Source organism: Macrotis lagotis, chromosome 1 (genome assembly GCF_037893015.1).
Source record: "Macrotis lagotis isolate mMagLag1 chromosome 1, bilby.v1.9.chrom.fasta, whole genome shotgun sequence".
Taxonomy (NCBI): domain Eukaryota; kingdom Metazoa; phylum Chordata; class Mammalia; order Peramelemorphia; family Peramelidae; genus Macrotis; species Macrotis lagotis.
The window spans coordinates 833525048-833547578 of record NC_133658.1 but is presented as its reverse complement, the minus strand read 5'-3'; the positions used below and the strand labels follow the sequence as shown (position 1 = coordinate 833547578).

Below are 22531 nucleotides of genomic sequence, written 5' to 3'. Positions count from 1 at the left end.
GTAAAAGATTAATTGGCAGGATAATTATTTGGGCTCTCACTGGAGAATCATATAAAAAAATACAAAATTGTCATCCTTACAGACAGTAATATGATTTAGAAATCCCAAATATTTCAGAATGATGTTACTTTTTACTTATACTTCAATAAATGGACGAGCTCAATAATGTGGTTACTTCCTCTAATGGTACTGATCCATCCATACTAGACATATACTTGCCAAAAAAAACTATTCTATGGAGAACTCACACAGGGCAAGTGCTCTCAAAGGGGTCAGGAGACATGATACTAAGACACCCTAAAGGTCTCACTGAAAAACTTTAGAAATGACTGTACAGCATGGGAGATACTGGCACAGCACCATCCAACCTGGCATGCCCTCATCAGTGAAGTACTGTGTTCTATGAGGAAGGCAGAATTGAAGCAGCTCAAAGAAAATGTCACATAAGTAAGTTTAGAGAAACCTTCCCAGGTCTTCTCATGGACTATTTTGCCCAACTTGTGGCAGATCATTCCAGGCTCTTATTGGTCTGATTAGCCACAGTCTGACACATTGTAATTTGTCTCTAACATAGTGATGCTGTTTGGGTCTTCTTCCATAACAAAGGACAAGAGCCAACCAACGGATCCATCTATGCTTCTCATCCCATCATAAATCCGCTATAAAGTACCAAGCCAAAATGCTGGACACCTTCCTTTAGGGGTTTTTGATACTCTGCGGGTACCAATAGTCTTCAGATCACTCATGCACTATTCAATTGTTTCATTATTAATTAGCACATATACTTTTGGGACATTCTATCTGCCAGACTTTTTTTTGTGCCATTTCCTGGATGCAAATGATCAGTCACAATATGCTAGTTTACTTTGCCTAACAGGTATTTCTTTATTGTCTTTTCAGTTACTGGCAATTTGATTGTCATGTTCCATAAACAGCAGTCAAAGAGTATTATCAAGAGAAGGCTGATATTAAAAAATGGATTTTTCTGTCTTGCACTATGTAGTAAATACATTTCTATCATAAATAACTTTAAGATTTATATAGGGCTTTGGTCACAATTTAAAAAATGTTTTCTTATTGATATTTTAATGGTAATTGTAAAATATACTCACAGGCCAAGGCTGTAGATTTTCAAGTTCCTTTTCTAATTTTTCAAGTTCTGCAAATTTTGTGGCTCCATCAGCATCTGCCATAAGGATCTTTCTCCCTCGAGAAGTGAATACACCCTACATTTAAATAGGTCAATAAGAATACTTTTAATAGAACTGACAAAATTATATAGTTTTAACTGAATTATTTCATTTGAAATACTTCGGACTAAAATGAGGTTGAAGCAGAGAAAAGCAAAAATTCGTTAAGATGAAGAAATCACATCTATGTTCCCAATGTTCAAATCTTTACATTCTTAGACTTGCTCGTATTATGTTCTGCTACAACTAAGTTTTTGACTGTATAGATGTGAAGAAATGGTGTTTTTTAAAAATTTAATTATAGAGAAGCAGGGAGGAGTATAGTGGATAAAGAAGTGGTTTCAGAATCAGGAAAAGGTGGTTCAAATCCTGCCTCTGCCTTGTATTGACTGTGTGATCCTGGTGAGTTCCTTTACTACTCAATGCCCCAGACAACCCTTTAAGATTATAAACTGTAGAGAAGATGTCCCTTTGCATGGGAAGAACAAGTTCTTCATTTTGAGTTCTTAAAACTAAGCTGTGTCAAATTTAAATAGATCCCTATAGGCCACATACTGACTTTAAAAACCACATATTAGTATTAATTATATTGTTTCATATTTTTATTTATGTTTTCAAACATTTCCTAATTCCCATTTTAATTCTTTCAATGATTTTGACCTCTCCACCTAATACTAATGAAAATTCAGTATTTTTTTAAAAAAATGTGGATTTAAACAACTACTTTGAGAAATCATTTCTTAATTAAAATGCCTCTTGGTTCACTAAGTTTTCCTTCTCTTGACCCTAACATTATAAAAAGCAGTTAGTTTTATCAGTTACCATTGAAAAAATGTTTCTGTAGTCTGTATGCCAACAACCTTTTTATGTTCCAATCCACTCTCTAATCATCTTTTTAGCCTAAAATTCACTTTATCCTGTAAACATTCTCAGGTAATTTTCAAAAGTTTACGTTCTTCATTTGTAGCTTAGATTGCAAAATCCTTGCAAAGTCTACTTAATATAATTCTAATTGTGGTAATGATTAAATATTATTTAACTTCCAATAAACTTGAGTGTTTTAAGTTCTCACTAATATTTTTATCAATTATCTGGTTGCTGGAGTTGATTGTATTATCATTTGTAGATATGAGTCAAGTTTCATAAGGCTACTGGTGATTTTAAAGAAAGAATTCAAATAGATTTTGTTGAGGTTAAGGACCAACCATCGATAGGTAATGCTTTTTATATATAATAAAGTATTTTATAAAATATGATCTACAGAATATGTGATGGGACACTATTGTATAAAAAACCATGAAGGACAGGACTTTCAGAATAGCCTGGAAAGACTTACATGAACTGATGCTGAGTGAAGTGAGCAGAATTAGAAGAACATTACATATACATTAACAGCAACATTGGGTGATGATCAATTATGTGGACTTGATTATTTCAACAGTACAATAATCAAAGACAATTCTAAAAGACTTGTGATGGAAAATACCATCCATATCCAGAGAAGGGGCTATGGAGTTTAAATGCAGATCAAAGCTAACTATTTTCAATTTTTAAAAGTTGTATTTTGTATTATGTCTTTTTTTCCTCTATTTTTTTTTCCTGTTTGGATTTGATTCTTCTTTCATAACATAATTGAAGGATCTAGTTTAGCATGATTATGCATGTACAGCCTTTATTAGATTGCTTTCTGTCAAGGGGAGGGGGAAAAATGTAAAACTTAAAACCATTTATGACTACTGAAAACTACCATTGCATGAAATGTTGGAAAAATAAATATTTAAACACAGATCTACGGAACAAACCTGGTTATAGAGTTGTTAAGTTCTTTACTGGCAGAGTACATGAAAATCATGTGCATAGATAAAATTTCATTAAAATTCAAGTAATGTCAATTCATCCAACTACCACTTTGCCTATTTGTTAAAAATGTCTCCTAGTAAATCACTGGAATGTGATTTTAAATGATAGCTCTTTGTGTAGACTGCATAGTTATTGCATTAACAATGTAATGCAATCAGATTGTATTAGCAATGTTATGCTACAGTGATAGAATCACATTAATTAGAAAATGGGTAAAAAGAAGAAATAAAAATAGTGGAGTCACATCTAACTCCAATTCAAATAATGCAAGCTCATTTTTAGTGGATTTCTGGAAAACAGAATGCCAGACAAAATTTGTAAATATGAATGAGAATGTGAATACCCATACATGTAATCATCTGAAATTAAAATGATAAATGGAGGTAAGTCAGAGAAGAGACTTAGATACATGTGGTATATGTGTATATTAGTCTGCAGAGCATCATTCAGCACATTAAAAAATACATGGAAGCTGTATAAATGATTTGAATTTTGATTTATCAAAGTATAATTCACATTTGAATAATTTTATTACAAATACATAGATCTGTGACACTGTTGGAAAACCTTTGTATAATACAAAAGAGAGGCAGTGTAGTATAGTGGCTAGAGAGCTAGCTGGCCTCTTAAATGTGAAGAACTGAGTTCAAGTTCTGCTTCTGACACAATATGCTGGCATGGCTCTGGATAATCTCTAGATTTGTTACCTCCTGATAAAGTCCATTTTCCTTTGGAACAATTTTTTATGTTGTTCTAAAGGTTGAGGCCATATTTGCTCCTTAACTTTCTACTCATTGCCCCTGTTTTTTGGAGATAACCAGAAGTTTAATCCCTGTTACATATAACAACTCTTCGAACACCTGAAAATGGCTATCAGATTTCCCCTATATCTTAGCTACTCTAGGCTAAACCCGCCCCAGTTTCAACTGTTCTTTATTTGGATTGGTGTCCAGTGTTCTCAACATCCTGATTACCTTTTTCTGGACAAGTTTTAGTTTATCAATATTCTTCCTAAATGTAGTTCCCAGAAGAGTTGATAGCATTCCATATATATAGTCATGCCATAACAGTTGTACCTCTTCTACATTTTGGACACAATTTCTATAAATGCAGTAAAATACTTATTGATAAGTTAATGTGAAACAAATTAAGAGGTATATTAAATATTAATTTTCATTGTGAAATATGTTCTATTAAACCAGAAACTTTAGGACATAGCTGAGCAGTTATAGAACATAAAAATACTATGACTGGCAGTATAGGTTACTAAGAATACTCATATTTTAAATAAAAATTCATTACCATCTTGATAGCGCCACCTTTCCCACGATTTTTCATCATTGTTATTACTCGTACTTTGTCATTTCCATATTTTTGGCAATAATTATGAGCAATCTGTTAAGTACATAAAATAAAATATTAGTTTAGGTTACCAGGAAAATGAATTCTATATTTCTTATTTTGGTTTAAAAACCATTGCTATATCCTGTACATGATCACCATTCTCTCCTGGATATTCTCCTCCTATGGCTTTCATGATAATGCCCTCTTCTTTTTTTAGTTCCTAACTATGTAATTGTTCCTTTGGGCCTTCTTTGCTGGTTCATCATCTTGAACCTTTTCAAGAGTGGGGATTCCTTAAAGTGTTGTTCATTATCTTCTACATTTCCTCTTCTAGTGATCTCATCCTTAAATTAAAAAAAAAATTCTCTTAATCCTAACATCTCCTTAAACTATTGTCTTATATCTCTCAACTCTTTCTCTGTCAAACTCCAAGAAAATAGACTACATTCATTGCTTCTACTTTCTTATTTTCTATTCACTTCTGAAATTTGACTTCTGATCATATTGATGATGATGTTTGTCCTTTGTTCTTTTTAAATTTTTTATTAAGTGACTTTCCCAAGGTCACACAGCTAGGTAAATAATTATGTGTCTGAAGCCAAATTTGAACTTAGGTCCTCCTGACTCCAGGGCTGGTGCTATATACACTGCACCACCTAGCTGCCCCTAATTAATTAAATGTTTGACCAAATATAACCTTTGAATGATGTTATAAATATCTAAAAGGCCCCCGACAGCAAAGAGATTCCCTACCCCTGCCTTAAAGGAATCATCATCTGTACCACTACTCCACTTGTGGATGTGTCACAAAACTGTTCTGAGCTCTTTCCTTTCCTTTTCTCATTCTTGGTGATTTGATCACCATGGGTTCTTTCATGGATTCACCTATCCCTTTACAGAGGATTCTTAATCCTGTTCCCACATTACAGTATCAGCCCTAACTGCTTATTATCTTTTTTCCTAAAATTCATCCCTCTTCTGATGTCTCAATATTTTTTGAAATCATCACCATGTTTACGGTAACTCAAGTTCACAACTAGAGAGTCACCTTTGAATTCTGCCTCCTCTTCATTCATTGTATTCAGTAGTTCTAACTTCCAGATATTTGTCTTGTCCTCTTCTCTTCATTACCCAGTCACCAATCTGGATCTGCTACTGATCACCTACTGTCCAGAATATTTTTTTCTTTTTAATCCTTCCTCCATAAAACTGCCAAGTTGACACCCCTAAGGCACAAGTCTGACTAAGTCACTCCCCATTTCAAGATGTTCCAGGTTCCATTTGACCTCTAGGATAAAATATAAATCATCATGGGCTTTTAAAATCCTTTATAATCTGCCTTAAATCTATTTTTCCAAGAAAAAATGCACATTAGTTTCCTTCACCTTGCAGTCAAACTAGGTTTCTCTGTACAATCTACTTTATCTATTATTTTCATACTTTGGCACAAAGCTGGCCGACACATACCTGTAATGAATTTCCTGGTTTCCTTCAGGTTAAGCCTATACCTATAAAAAGTCAATCTTGTTTTCAACAGAAATTATTTTGTATTTCTTTGCTGCACATAGTTTTCTCCAAATTGAATGTAAATTTCTTAAGGACAAGGTGATTTGTATTCTGTTTTTGTATCAGTAGCCCCAAGCACACTGCTTGGCATAGCAGTAATTGTTTGATAAATGCTTACTGAAAAAATGAATGAATCTAACCCAGGTGTCCAACTATCATTTCTATTCAAATGAATCACAAATCTCTAGATCTAGTTCTTACCCCTCAATAAGGTTTCAGTTCTATATGACCTACGTTCTACTATATACCTCACCCTTGAATGTACTGTTGACACCTCAAATATATATACAAAACAGATTATCATCTTAAACTGTTCTCCCTCCAAGCTTTGATACTTCTGTTGAATGTACCACCATTCTCCCAGTCATCCAGGTTGAAAACTGGGAATTATTATTCTTCCCCCTCGTTACTGGAAACTTTTCCTTGTTCCTTTCCCTATACTGATAGGTTAAGTAGAGATGAAAAGTAGACAGATATATAGGGAGCCTTAATGAATGAAAATGGGCATCCAGGGGACACTGTATTGCCCAGAGCACTAGCCTCAATTTAGGAAGACCTGATTTCCAATCTGGCCTCAGACACTTCTCTATGACCCTGGATAAGTTTCTTTACTTTTGATTTTATCAACTATAAAATGGGTTTTATCAACTATAAAGTGGGTTTAAAAACAGCATTGACTTCCCAGGGTTGTAGTGAAATGAGTTAACATTGTAATACTTAAAGAGTCTAGTAAACAGTAGCCATTACATAAATTTACATTTTTTTCTGAATCAAGTACCAAAAAGCCACTTCTTTACCTGTGAAGTCTGGTCTTTACTGCCATCATCAACCACAATCACTTCATATGTGAATGCAGGATCTTGTTTCTTCAAAAACAAAAGTGGAACACAGAATTTAGCAGAATTGCCTCTTAGAAGGAATGCTGGTTTAAAGAGTTTAAAGATAATTTTATTTAATAACCAAGGATGAACGCTTCAAATTAAAAGTATTTTTGTGTTTTATTCTTAAAATTTCTTGTTCATTTTTGTTTGTTTGTTTTTTTAGGTTTTTACAAGGCAATGGGGCCAAGTGGCTTGCCCAAGGCCACACAGCTAGGCAATCACTAAGTGTCCGAGACTGGATCTGAACCTAGGTAGTCCTGACTTCAGGGCCAGTGCTCTATCCACTGCGCCACCTAGCTGCCCCCTTTCTTGTTCATTTTTTAAAATTTCTTTTATGCTTTTTCTTTCTTTCTCATAGCAATTATTCCACTTAGTTCTAATTCCTCTTTCACAACTTAACTAATATGGAAATATGTTAAACACAATTGTACCTGTAAAAAAAAAGTCTTTGGTATAAGAACAACAATACACACATATGTACGTAATACATATATACAATACCAAGATAAAAACAAAAAGGAAGAAAGATAGGCATTTTAATACAAGAGTGATTATTGACTAGCTGTCTCTTATATCTATGCCAGGGCAGTATAGAAATTTAATTTTTGGTTTTCCTTAGACAATCTGTTTATACAAACAATATATGCCTTCTGAATTTAATGTCACGCTCCAAGTCATGAAACACATCAATATTTTTAAAGGAATCTTCCAATAGTTGCTCAAATTATCTTAATGATAATTCCTTAAAGATAAAGAAAAAAAACTAAACAATTATTTAAGGGATCTGGAAAGCAATCTGGAACTACAACTGAAGGGCAAGCAAACTGTGCATACATATATCCTTTGATCCAGCAATTACCACTAGGTTGTTTGTATTCCAAAGAGATCACAAAAAAGAAGGAAAATCCATACTATTTATAGCAGTTCTTTTTGTGGTGGCAAAGAATTGGAAATTGAGGGAATACCTATGAACTTAGAAGGCTGAACAAATTGTGATTTATGAATGTGATGGAATACTATTGTTTTGTAAGAAATTATGAGTGGCCAGACTTTAGAAAAGTCTAGAAAGACTTGCATGAACTGATGCTGAAGGTTCATATTAACAGCAACACTGTGAGAAGGATGAACCATGATGGATGTAGCTCTTCTTAACAATTCAAAAACAACCCTGAGGGACCTGTTATGGAAAATGACATCCACATCCAGAAAAAAAACAAACAAAACAAAAACTATAGAGTCTGAATGTAGGGCAAAACATATGATGTTTGCTTTTTAAAAATTTCTTTTATACTTTCTTTCTCATGGCTTTTCCCTGCCTTAGTTCTAATTTCTCTTTCACAACATGACCAATATAATGTTAAATATAATTGTACAATTTATCAGATTGTTTACTGCCATAGGAGGGAAGGAAGGGTGCTAGAAAAATGTGGAACTCAAAACTTGCAAATGGGGGTGGCTAGGTGGTGCAGTGGATAGAGCACCGGCCCTGGATTCAGTAGTAACTGAGTTCAAATCCGGCTTGGGACACTTAATAATTACCTAGCTGTGTGGCCTTGGGCAAGCCACTTAACCCCACTGCCTTGCAAAAACCAAAAATAAAGAAATAAAGAAACAAAGAAAAAAGAAAAGAAAAAGAAAAAAACTTGCAAATGGATGAATGGTGAAAACTAATTTTACATGTAATTGGAAAAAATAAATTTTTTAAAAATAATAATTATTTGGACTTCCGGCCAAGATGGCAGAGAGAAGACAGGCACAGTTCTAAAGTCTCCTGATCTCTTCCCCATCTATGACATGAAACAAACCTCTTAAAAGAAATCTGACCCACAAAACCCAGAAAGAAAAGCCAGGAGAAAGAACATCTACCTCAGGATTTGTCTCCAGCAGCAGCATTGGCCGAATTCAGGTGGTGAGTCTGGGCTCAGAGTGAGGATCAGCCCCAATCAGCAAGATTAGCAGCTGAATTGGAACCTGGAGCCTGAGGGCCCGAGAGCCAGACCTGCTGGATCAGTGGTGGGGCTAGATGGCAGGGGAACAGAGGCGCTGGTGTTGGTGATGGCCCCTGGAGCTTGCTGACAGGCCTGGGGGAGAGTTCTGGTGCAGGAGAGCTGTGGTCACCATCACTGGGCTCCTCTGGTCTAAGGAACTCCAAGTCCCATTACAGCTCAGACTTCCCAGAGCAAACAAGTGCAAACTACTTCTGCCTCAGGCCCAGGTGTGTGAGCAGAAGAACCAGCCCAGCAGAGGAATGACCTCAGGCCAGGGTAAAGCCCACCATTGATTGCACTCAAAAGAATTCAAAAGCTCCAACTCCTCCCTTCAAGCAAAGAGAGAAGGCCTCAGCCAAGGTCACAGACACTCCAGAGAAAGCAACGAACACCTCCTATTGGCCAGCCAGAGGAACTGCACTCAGTGAGTAAAGCCTTTAGCGATCCCAAGCCCTTGTGAACCCGCCCCCACGAAGGTCTTAGCAAAATGAAGAAGGGTCAGTGGAAAGGTGGATCGACAAAAATTCCTGGAAGGGAAAGACCCTAAATCGGAGAGACCTTGAACCTCTGAGGAGAATACAATCTGGTCTTCAGCACAGAAAGACTTCCTTGAAGAAATAAGGAAGGAGCTTAAAAATTTGGGAGAGACAATTAATACCCTGCAACAAGAAAACAAAACCTTAGAAAGTACAATTGGACAAATACAAAAGGAGAATAAAACTCTCAGACCATCATTTGGACAATTACAAAATGAGAATAAATGTCTCACATCATCAATTGGACCAATACAAAATGAGAATAAATCTCTCAGATCCTGAAATGGGCAAATGCAAAAAGAAAATAATTCTCTCAAACCTCAATTGCTCAAATGGAAAGCTCTTTCAAAAGTAGAATTGACCAATTGGAAAAGGAGTTGCAAAAGGTTAATGAAGAAAACTCCTCCCCGTAAAAAAGAATGGAGTCTACAGAAACTAATGACTCCATTTGATAGCAAGTCAGTTAAACAAAATCAAAAAAATAGAAAAAAATAGAAGCAAATGTAAAATATCTCATCAACAAAACCACTGACCTTGAGAATAGATCAAGGAGGGGAACCTGAAAATTATAGGACTTCCTGAAAAACATTGAAGAGAAAAAAAAGCCTCTAGTGATGGAAAACTGCCCTGATACCATGGAATCAGAGGGCAAAGTAGTTATTGAAAGAGTACATCAATCCCCAGCAGAAAAAGATCCTAAAATGAAAACACCAAGGAATGTTATGCCAAACTCCAGAACTATCAGATAAAAGAGAAAATCCTGCAAGCAGCCAGAAAGAAACAATTTAAATATCAAGGAGCCACAGTAAGGATCACGAAGGACCTGGCTGCATCAACATTAAGGGATCAAAGGACCTGGAATGAGATATTTCAAAGAGCAAGGGAGCTTGGAATGCAGCCAAGAATCTACTTTCCTGCAAAGCTGAGCCTTCTCTTCCAGGGTTTTTGGACATTCAACAAAATGGCAGAATTCCAAAAATTTCTGATGAAAAGACCAGAGCTAAACGGAAAATCTGGACATCAAACAGGAGATTCAGGAGACACATGAAAAGGTTAAAAAAAAAGGGAGGGGTGGTAAAAGGAAACAAAAATGCAATGCAGTAAGTTGAAACTGGCTATATCCCAGCACAGGGAGGGAAAAAAGATTCTCATAAATCTTGAGAATTGTAACTCTAACAGAGAGAATATACCTAGCCAGAAATGATGGACATTCATGACCTATCCATGAGACTGCTGTCTAAAGAGATGTAACTGGCTTTAACCCCACTTGGGAGAAACACTCTAATAACTCTCAGGAATTTTGACTCTATTCGATAGAATATACTGAACTAGAAGGGACAGACACTCAGAATTTTCTATGACTTAGAATGATCTAAAAAAACATTACCTCCTTAAAAAGGGGGACAGGAAAGAGACTGGAGGAGGGAGGGGATTGAATGGGGTAAATCTCATTACACTAAGAGGTACAAAAAACCCATGGTAATAGAGGGGAAGAAGGGAGGAGATGAAAAACACCTGAATCTTCTTCTCATGAGATTTGGCTTAAAGTGAACCTATACATATTCAGTTAAATTATAAAACATCTAACCTTTCAAGTATTAAAAGGGGAAAAGGGGAGGGGGGGATGGAGAAAGGGAAGGGGAGTGGGGGAAAAAAGGGGGAAATAACAAAAGGAAAGGGAAAAGGGAAAAAGGGAAAGGGGAAAGAAAGGGGAGGGGGTGATAGAAGAGGGCAAACACACTAAAAGGGGTGGTATTCAGAAACAAAATACTGGGGGCTATGGATAAAGGGGGGAAGGGGGAAAATACAAAAAAAGGAGGGAAGATAGCACAGAGGGAAATAAAGAATTAGTAATCATAACCTTGAATGTGAATGGGATGAACTCTCCCTTAAAACGTAAGCAAATAGCAGAGTGGATTAAAAACCAGAATCCTACAATATGCTGCTTACAAGAAACTCATCTGAAGCAGAGAGATACATATAGAATAAAGGTAAAAGGTTGGAGCAAAATATATTTTGTTTCAGCTGAAGTAAAAAAAAAACAGGGGTAGCAATCCTTATCTCAGACAAAGCAGCAGGAAAAATAGATAGTCTTAAAAGAGATAAGGAAGGAAACTTTATCCTCCTAAAAGGTACCATAGACAATAAAGTCATTTCAATATTGAATGTATATGCACCCAGTGGGACAGCACTAGTGGAAGACCTCAACCTCCCGGCTATCAGATCTAGATAAATCAAATCATAAAATAAACAAGAATGAGGTAAATAGATGGTTAGAAAAATTAGATATGGTAGACTTATGGAGAAAACTAAACGGGGATAGAAAGGAATACACCTTTTTCTCCGCAGTACATGGAACTTATACAAAAATTGACCATATACTAGGACATAAAAACCTAATGATCAACTGCAGAAAGGCAGAAATAGTGAATACATCTTTCTGAGATCACAATGCCATAAAAGTCATATGCAATACTGGACCAAGGACATATAGACCCAGAACAAATTGGAAACTGAATAACCTCATTTTTAAAAATGAGTGGATCAAAAAACAAATTATAGAATTAACCATTTTATCCTAGATAATGATAATGATGAAACAACATACCAAAACCTATGGGATTCATTCAAAGCGACTCTCAGGGGATATAACTCTAAATGTTATATGAATAAATTGGAGAAAGAGGAAATCAATGAACAAACATGCAACTAAAAAAATTAGAGAAAGAACAAATCAAAAATCCCCAATCAAATACCAAATTAGAAATTCTAAAAATTAAAGGAGAAATTAATAAAATCACAAGCAAAAAACTATTGAATTAATAAATAAAACCAAAAACTTGATATTATGAAAAAACCAATAAAATTGATAAACCTCTGGTCAATTTGATTAAAAAAAAAAGAAGAAAACCAAATTGCTAGTATCATAAATGAAAAAGGTGAACTCACCACCAACGAGGTGGAATTTAAAGAAATAATTCCAAATTATTTTGCCCAACTCTATGCCAATAAATTTGATAATCTAAGTGAAATGGATGAATATTTACAAAAATATAAGTTGCCCAGGTTAGATGAAGAAGAGATGAAATACCTAAACAACCCTATCTCAGAAAAAGAAATTCAACAAGCCATTATTGAACTCCCTAAATAAAAATCTCCAGGGCCTGATGGATTCACAAGTGAATTCTACCAAACATTTAAGGAACAACTGGTTCCAATTCTATATAAACTCTTTGGAAAAATAGGGAAAGATGGAACTCTGCCTCTTTCTATGAAACCAATATAGTACTGTTACCTAAACCAGGAAGAGTTAAAACAGAGAAAGAAAGTTATACACCTATTTCCCGGATGAATATAGATGCAAAAATCCTAAACAAAATCTTAGCAAAACGATTACAACAAATTATCACTAGGATAATACATTATGATCAAGTAGGATGTATTCTAGGAATGCAGGGTTGGTTCAACATTAGGAAAACTGTTAGTATGCTCAATTATATCAACAACAAACCTATCAGAAATCATATGATCATATCAATAGATGCTGAAAAAGCTTTTGACAAAATACAGCATCCATTCCTATTAAAAACACTAGAGTGTAGGAATAAATGGACTGTTCCTTAAAATAATTAGCAGTATCTATCTGAAACCATCAACAAGCATCATATTCAATGGGGAGAGGCTAGAGGCATTCCCGATAAGATCAGGGGTGAAACAAGGGTGCCCATTATCACCACTACCATTCAATATTGTATTAGAAATGTCAGCATCAGCAATTAGAGAAGAAAAAGAAATTGAAGGAATTAGAATTGGGAAGGAAGAGACAAAACTCTCAGTCTTTGCAGATGACATGATGGTCTACCTAAAGAATCTCAAGAAATCATCCAAAAAACTACTGGAAACAATTAGCAATTTTAGCAAAGTTGCAGGTTATAAAATAAACCCTCATAAATCCTCAACTTTTCCATATATGTCTAGCAAGATACAGCAGGAAGAGCTAGAAAGAGAAATCCCATTCAAAATAACCTCAGACAATATAAAATACTTGGGAGTCTATTTGCCAAGACAGACTCAGAATCTTTTTGAAAACAATTATAAAACACTTCTCACACAAATTAAATCAGATTTAAAAAACCGGGCAAATATCAACTGCTCATGGATAGGTAGAGCTAATATAATAAAAAGGACAATTCTACCAAAACTAAACTGTTTAGTGCCCTACCAATCAAAATTCCAAAAATTACTTTAGTGAGTTAGAAAAAAATTTTAAGTAAGTAAATTCATATGGAGAAATCAAAAGTCAAGAATTGCCAGGAGCTTAATGAAAAAAAGTACAAAAGAAGGTGACTTAGCCCTACCTGATCTAAAATTATAGTATAAAGCATCAGTCATCAAAACTGTTTGGTATTACCTAAGAAATAGAGTGGTGGACCAGTGGAATAGACTAGGTGCAAAAGCAGGAGATGATTATAGTAATCTGCTGTTTGATAAACCCAAAGAGTCCAGCCACTGGGATAAAAATTCCCTCTTTGATAAAAACTGCTGGGATAATTGGAAGTTAGTATGGAAGAAACTTAGATTAGAAGAACACCTAACACCCTTTACCAAGATAAGATCCAAAAGGTTATAGGACTTAGACATAAAAAACAATACTATAAGCAAATTAGAAGATCAAAGACTAGTTTATCTGTCAGATCTATGGAAAGGGGAGCAGTTTATGACTAAGGAAGAGTTGGAGAACATCACCAAAAACCAATTAGATGATTTTGATTACATTAAATTAAAAAGCTTTTGCACAGATTAAAACCAATGTAACCAAGATCAAAAGAAATGTAGTAAATTGGGAAACAATCTTTACACTAATGATTCTGACAAAGGACTCATTTCTAAAATATACAGAGAACTGAGTCATATTTTTACAACAAAAAGCCATTCCCCAATTGACAAATGGTCAAAGGATATGCAAAGGCAATTTACAGATGAGGAGATCAAAGCAATCCATAGCCATATGAAAAAAAATACTCTAAATCATTAATTATTAGAGAAATGCAAATTAAAGCTTCTCTGAGGTACCACCTCACACCTCTCAGATTGTCCAATATGACCAGGAAGGATAATGTTCATTGTTGGAAGGGTTATGGGAAATCTGGGACACTATTACACTGTTGGTGGAGCTGTGAACTCATCCAACCCTTCTGGAGAGCTATTTGGAACTATGCCCAAAGGGCAACAAAAATGTGCATACCCTTTGACCCAGCAATACCACTACTGGGTCTATACCCTGAAGAGATGATGAAAAAGGATAAAAAATCACTTGTACACAAATATTTATAGCAGCCCTGTTTGTGGTGGCAAAAAATTGGAAATCAAGTAAATGTCCTTCAATTGGGGAATGGCTTAGCAAAGTGTGGTATATGTATGTCATGGAACACTACTGTTCTATTAGAAACCAGGAGGTACAGGATTTCAGGGAAGCCTGGAGGGATTTGCATGAACTGATGCTGAGTGAGATGAGCAGAACCAGAAAAACACTGTACACCCTAACAGCAACACGGGAGTGATGTTCAACCTTGAAGGACCTGCTCATTCCATCAGTGCAACAATTGGGAACAATTTTGGGCTTTCTGCAAAGGAGAGTGCCAGCTGTATCCAGATAAGGAGCTGTGGAGTTTGAATAAAGTGCAAGGACTATTCCCTTTAATTTAGAAAAAACCAGATATCTTATTGTCTGATCTAGTTACCTCTTAGACTTCTCTTCTCTTCTTTAAGGATATGATTTCTCTCTCATCACATCCAATTTGGATCAAGGTAGAACATGGAAACAAAGTAAAGACTGACAGAGTGGTTTGTAAAACTTAAATAATATTTTTAATAAAAATAAATTCAAAAAAATAATAATTATTTTGGGGAAAATTTTCTTCTCTAAATCTTAGGGAGACCATTTGAAAGGAAAATACAAAGATATGGCAAAAGCATTTGGAATTAAATCAATTTACTGATCTAATTCATTTATTTATTTTTTAAATTTTTATGTATTTAAGGCAATGGAGTTAAATGACTTTGCCCAAGGTCACACAGCTAGGCAATTAGTAACTGTCTGAGGTCACATTTGAACTCAGGTCCTCCTGACTCCAGGGCTGATGCTCTATCCACTGTGCCACCTCGTTGACCCCCTTACTGGTCTAATTTAAATATTGTTTCCTTAAAATCTGCAAATACTAAAAGAGAACAGAAGTACCATACTACTGCATTTAAATGACACACGTGCCAACTATATTATTTAAATTCAAGTTGGGTGGCAACATACATGCTACCTTTGAAGTGAGAAAACCTTAAGTTCAAATCTGCCTCTGACACCTGTGTGACTAGATAAGTCACTCAAATTCTGAGTGATCTAAGGGACTCTCTAAGGTTGGATGTTACAGAGAAGGTACTGACTTCAGGGTAGAGGGAGCTTCCTCACCTATGAACTTCCTATGCCAATGAATTTGGAGAATCACTCCTTAACACTATACTTAAATTCAAGTTGCAAAATTACTGAACATAAATTAAGGATAACTTTTTTACATATAAAAAGTTTTAAGCCAGAGGACTAAAAACAAAATTCTACCACCACTCAGAAAATTTTATTCTATTATGCTGTATATCTTTACATGCTTCTTAACAGGATCCCAGGCTGTCAGATGCTACTAACATAGTAACTCATAAATTTAACCTTGACCTCAACAATCCATATTAACACTTCAAGGATGTTATTCATTAGGAAAACTGTTTACCAATTATTCAGACTCTTCTTATTTCACTAGGGAGGCAACCAAATTACTGACTGAACATCTGATAGGGCAAGAGGAGCAAGAACAAAGATCTCAAGCTAGAAGGGACCTCAGGGGCCATATAGGTCAACCAACTCAGTTTAGAGTTGTGTAGAATGATGTTGGCTAGAGGATGAGGCATTAATGAAGCCACTCTTCGCCTAATAAAAACCTCTCTCTCTCTCTCTCTCTCTCTCTCTCTCTCTCTCTGTATATATATATATGTATGTATGTATGTGTATATATATATATATATATATATATATATATATATATATATATATATATATATCTCAAAAGCTTGCATGGCTTAACCCAAATGATATTCCAAAACAAGTAACTCCAGAATGGTTTAGCTCATTAATTAATGGTAGACAGAGGTGTAGCATATGGTGATGAGAAAGATTAAGAGGCAGGAGAGGTAGAAAGAAGGAATTCTGAAGGATGTACTTTACAATTTCAATTGAGAGATACAGAAAATGATCTATATGATGGTTTTGTCATGGGAGCACTCTGTACACACTTTAGCACAAGAATGGGATCTTGCTTCCTTTCCCAGGACTGTCACTTGGGATGAATTTAATCTCTGACTCAAAAGTCATAAAGAATATCTTTATTCCAATGAGTTTTTAATTAATGAAAAGATCTCATGCTTTGAATAAGAAAATAGTTACCTGGCGCATCTCTAGATAGGCCATAGCTTCCTCCATCATCAGGGGCACTGAAAAAAAAAGTAGCTAAAATTACTTCCAAAAAATATTTACTCAGCAGTAGGTTTGTGTTTATCTTTAATATAACTAATAGTTTCTATTAAGTACCATGCTAGAGTCTCACAAATAAATTGCAAGATGAGCTGCCATAAATTAATCTAATTGAAAAAGGATCTTATAAGAACCTATTAATAAACCAGCTACATGGGAAAAATCTGTCTTCTGCTAGTGAATACACTGTACACATTACAAGTCTTCCTATAACTAAGTCATATTAAAGGATCTTCTTTCAAATTAAATGTATCATAAATAATAATTAGGAAATATTGTTCTCCTTAGACTTAAAATTTCTGATTTAGTAGAACATAAATTTCTTCAAGACAGGACTGTTTGTTTGGTTTCAGTAAACCCAGAATCTATCAAAGAACATAATATGCATACACACACACACACACACAGAATTCTGCTCCTTTCTCTATGGCCTGCTTCCCTGTCCTTTATTGCTAAAATGGACTTGCTTTTGATTGGTATACAATTTATCTGGCAAGGATAGTCAAATAAAAAGAAAATTATTAGAAATATAATTGGGTCAAGTTAATGCTTCTTTCATCAGCTGCAATCAGTTGTTTTAGCTGAGGTGTTCTTAGTTTGCTAGTCAGCATAAACTGTCAGTAAGATAATATGTATGAATTTCATAAAATCATTCTTCTTATATTCCTTAACAGATTATTGGTCATAGAATCAAAGTAGTATATCTAAAGAAATGATCATTCCTCACAATACGACTAAATATAAAATAAATGAATATACAAATATTATACATGTAGGCTTTTTCAATGTATTGAGATGGAAGTGAAGAGAGAGAACACTGCTGCAGTATTGGGGTGAATGGTGGAATATAGTACTGAGAAACGCAAAAATGGGCAGACTGACTAGAAAGAGTTTGGAAAGGGAAATAATATAAAATAAGGTTAGAAAGGTGGTTGAGGCTGCAAAGAGCTAAAGAGGATTACATATTATAACAAGGGTGTCCTATAAGACCCCAAAATGAAAAGGACAGGTAATCACTGGTATTTATTGAGTAGATATGGGGTTATGATCAGATTTGTGTTTTGGGAAATCACTTGATAGCTGTATGAAGTACAGACTAAAAAAGGGAGTCTTGGGTTAAGGGACCCAATTATGAGGTTATTACAATAGTTCATTTAAAAGGTGACTGAAGGCTTGAAATAGGGTGGTGTCCTTTTGACCAGAGAAATGCTGTGGAGGAAGAAACTAGATAAAGCAACTGATTAAAAAATGAGGATTTGGAAGCAGACTAAAGCTTCTTACTTCAGCCCCCTATAGAAATATTATGAAAACATTTTAAAATTATCTTATTCTTTGGGTTAAGCTAAAAGAAAAACCTTCTAAATTTATGCATGTTGAAATGTCTTCCTCCTTTCTAAGAAAGACGCCTTTAATTAGGCACAAGTCTGAAAGAAACATTTTTAAAAATTAATCTTGACAGTAACTCTGATTTTAAAGTTCTCAATTCTCAGTCATTTCAGAGTTTCTAGCAGTCCCTAACTATAGATAGGATCTTACAATAAGATTTTAAAGAAAAGTTACAGGTGTGCAAAGTAAAACGTTCACTTAACATTTTGTTTGTTTCATAGTCACTAACTTTTTAGAAAACTGTTGGATAATCATTTTCCCCAAACCATTCAGTATTTTTTTGACCTCTCTTTTTAAGGATTTTCAAAGAAGATCCAAGAGATACTTCCAATCTTCTACAGAAAGCCTTTCCCAACTCCTCTTAATTATTACTTCAAACTGTACATCTCACAGATATCTGAAATTTAACATGTCCAAAACTGTTAAATTTTTTTCTTCAAACCCTCCCTTTTTCCTAATTTCCTTATTACTGTCCAGAATATCATCTTGTAAGTCACTCAAGAGTTACATCCTAAACTCTTCAATGTCACCTTCCACAGTCAACTAATTATGCTAAGTCTTGTTGTTTCTACCATCCTAAGATCTCTCATATATACTCTCTTTTTTCTTCTTATGCTACCACACTAGTACAAATCTTGAACATCACAAGCCTGGAGTCTTAAAATAATCTGTTAGCTTGTTCACTTGCTTCCACTCTCCCTCACTTGTTTATCCTTCACTTAGCTGTCAAAGTGATCTTCATAAAATGCAGGTCTAACCAAATCACCTTTCAATTTAATCAGCTCCAGGGACTCCCAGGGCAGCACAATGGAGAAGAGCACTGGCCTTCTAATCAGGAGGACAGGAATTTGAAACTAGCCTCAGACACTTGACTCTTACTAGCTGTGTGATCTTGGGCAAGTCACTTAACCTTGAATGTCTTGCCTCCAGGGTCATCTCCAGTCATTCTGGTTCATATCTAGCCATTGGACCCAGATGGTTTTAGAGGGGAAAGTAAGACTGGTGAATTAGTATAGCATCCCTCTCAGATGTTGTAGTCTTCTTTGATATGGACATATTAGTTTTTTCCAGGGACTCTCTATTATCTCCAGGATCAAATATAAAACCCTGTTTGACATTCAAAGTCTTTTTAACTTGCCCTTACCCCACTTTTTCAGTCTTCTTACACCTTATTTAAACTCTGATTGAGTGACAAGGTCTCCATAATCTGGGTAACTTTTAGCACAGTGCCACAGATAGAATGTATTTCAAATCACTGTCAGTGCAACCAAAAGAATGTTATTTCAAAACACTGTCTATTGTTCTTGCAACTATGAGAAAAGGAAAACTGAAGCAAATAATATCAAAGAACCCCTGTAAAAACAATTTCAACAAAATAAGTGCTTGTAAAACTTGAGTACTATTTAATAACCATTTTATAATTGCCTAACAGTTATTGACACTCTGGAAAAAAGTGAAATCAAATACTAGGACCCAGAAGTTCACTCTGCTCCAAGTTTCTTCCCACTACCAAAACCAAATTGTACTTACACCGTTTTTCTTCATTATATGAAGGCACAACAATGGATAACTGCTTAGTTGGTGAGTCATGTATAGTATGTACAGTTCCCTTCTTGCCAGAAACATTTAAAAAGAAATTCTCTTCCTTGTGCCAGTAAATGTGTGCCGTTTTGGTAGCAGAAATAAATGCGACAAAAGAAAGCTAAAAATAGAATAAAATATTCAGTTAAAAAAATTCAGTTAAATATACTCTGGTCTTGTTAGGTTGATATAATTAAAATAGTTTCCACAATTTATTTTTATAGAATATGGGTATACAATTCTGGTATCCTTTTAGGATGTATCAAGCTAAAATAAAGGCTGTCCTTCACTTTAGGATTCTTTAACAGCAACAATAATAACCACTATCATCTATAGAGTGCTTTAACATTTTTGAAGTTTTACAAATATTATTTCATCTTCACTAGAACTCTAAAAAGTGGTTCTATCATTATCCCCATTTTATAGATGAGAAAACTGAGGGAGACAGAAGTTAAAAGGGCCACAAAGCAAGGAGGGTCTAACAGAACCTAGGACTTTCAGAGTTCAGATCTAGAGCTGTATCTACTTGAACCTCCTAGCTGCAGAGGGAATTACAGAGTTCCCAATGTGCTCCCCAAGAAGGCTAAAGATACACTGCTACTGCTACTATCCCCCAAAACTGCTTGAGGCAAAAGAATTGGGAAGTCATGTGGGTCTAAGCTGTGATGAAGATGACTATGAACCAGGTACTAAACTTAATAGGGAGACAGGAATGTTTTGGAATTCCAGAGATGTCAGTCGCAAGGACATGGAGGGAATGAACCTTAAAGGAAAAAGAGCAGGCTGGTGGGTGACCATGGTAGAGAGAGTGGTAGGGAGGCAAGGAATCCTGGCCTTTTATGCCAGGTTGGGACATATAAAGTAGCAACCAGATTTGTAGTGTCAAAAAAATAAGCATCTTCTGGAGAAAGCTAGGCCTTAATATCAAAACAAAAGAAATACGGAAGCAAAATATGAAGGTGGTGGCAGTGGGAGTGAAGGGGTCAGAAGTGAGAAGTTTTGTTAAGACAGAAAAGATTTGGCAACTAATTGGTTATGTGGGGTCAAGACAAGTGAGAAGGCAAGAATGATGCCAAGATTAACCCGAGAAATCACAATGATGGTTTATTAACTTAAATAAGTCAGGTTGAAAGAGAGAAATGGGAGTAAAGGTACTGAGTTCAGCTCAGGCGTGTCAAACTTGGCACGGTTCTGGGGCATCTAGGCCAGTCCAGGGTGCTTGCGCTCACAACAGGTGTCTCGTCTTCGCCCCTAAGACAGTAGTCCTACTCCCCTGCCTTCTCCCGGGCCCACCTGTCTTTCCTGGGGGAGGACAGACCCCTCCGCTTCTACAACCCATCTCCGCTTCTTGCTGTCCTGAGGGGGCACAGTCCTGGTGAGAACTCTAAGGAAGAAAGTGTTGTCTCCCCAGAAGTCGGTATCTGAGGCAATATACCCCGGGGTTCTGCTCCACTTATTATTATAGCTCTCTCCTCTTTGTTTTCTTAGGATGCGGAACAGTTATAAAGGAGGTTTAATAAAATGTTGAATTTAGTTCCTCAATGCTCAATAGTTTGCATTTGAGCGGGGCAAAAGCTATTCTTCCTGCTCCCAAAACAGAGGCGGCTCAACTGATTGAAAAAATTCCTATTGCCCAATTCAACTAAATGATGCGCTGGGATTCATCTCTTAGGCTGACCAGGGCAAGGCCCTAAGACAAGGGTAAGGCCACCGCTTCTGCGGGTGAGGGAGTCTTCCCGGGCTGGCAGCAGGCAGATGCGGGTCTGTGCCATCCGCTCCGCGGGCATCGGCCGGGGACGCCGGGTGCCGCGTAGACAAAGCTCGGGCCCTGGAGTCCGGAGGCCCCGAGTTCGAGTTCGACCTCGGCCCTAGCCCCTTCCCCGGCTGCGTGGCCTTGGGCGGGTCACTTGACCCCACTCCCCTCCCCAAAGCAAAAAGGAACATCCGGTTCTTCCTGACTGAGCCTAAGTCCGCGTCCTACGGGGAGAGACCACGGTCAAGCGCGCCCTAAGTCCGTCACCAGGCAGGGGCCGGGGGCGCCCGCGGGCCGCCGTGCAGCCACGCCCGCAGCCGGCTCCCCCGCCGCGTCCCGGGAGGCGGCCTCCGGCGCTCACTCGGCCGCCCGCGCCCCGCGGCTCCGGCCCCTGCCCGGGCACGGCCTGCGCGGCCGGGGGGCCCGGGCCGCGGGGCCTCGGGGGCCGCCCCGCGCTGCTGCCCTCCGCAAACGCGGCCCGGGGCCCCGCTCACCAGGATCAGCGCCGCGGCCGCCAGCGCCGCCGCCAGCACCGCCAGCTGCTCCAGGGAGGGCCCCATCGTCCATGCCGGGCCCAGGCTCCGCCGCGGCCTATCCGGCGGCTCCACCGACGCGGAAGTGGCGGCGAGCCGCGCGGCCGTGCCCCGCCCCCGCCCCGCCTCACAGCGCCGCCTGCCGGCCCGGCCCAGCTCCGGCCCGGCCCCGCCCCACCTCACAGCGCCGTCTGCCGGCCCCGCCCCACCCCACAGCGCCGCCTGCCGGCCCGGCCCGGCCCCGCCCCGCCCCAGCTCCGGCCCCGCCCCGCCCCAGCTCCGGCCCCGCCCCGCTCCAGCTCCGGCCCCGCCCCGCTCCAGCTCCGGCCCCGCCCCAGCT

At 37.4% G+C, this 22531-nt stretch overlaps 1 protein-coding gene across 1 annotated transcript in view; it reads right to left on the bottom strand.

Moving 5' to 3' along the window:
• Nucleotides 1-22288, bottom strand: part of ALG5 (ALG5 dolichyl-phosphate beta-glucosyltransferase) — a 48602-nt gene extending 26314 nt beyond the window's left edge. Inside the window, exons 1-6 of the mRNA XM_074217272.1 lie at nucleotides 22153-22288; nucleotides 19855-20026; nucleotides 16852-16898; nucleotides 6758-6826; nucleotides 4353-4445; nucleotides 1113-1226 (exon numbers count right to left, since the gene is read on the bottom strand). Of these exons, the coding sequence (XP_074073373.1) occupies nucleotides 1113-1226; nucleotides 4353-4445; nucleotides 6758-6826; nucleotides 16852-16898; nucleotides 19855-20026; nucleotides 22153-22218 (561 nt within the window). The 5' untranslated portion in view covers nucleotides 22219-22288. The remainder of the gene's footprint in view (nucleotides 1-1112; nucleotides 1227-4352; nucleotides 4446-6757; nucleotides 6827-16851; nucleotides 16899-19854; nucleotides 20027-22152) is intronic.
• Between the last annotated feature and the right edge of the window lie 243 nt (nucleotides 22289-22531).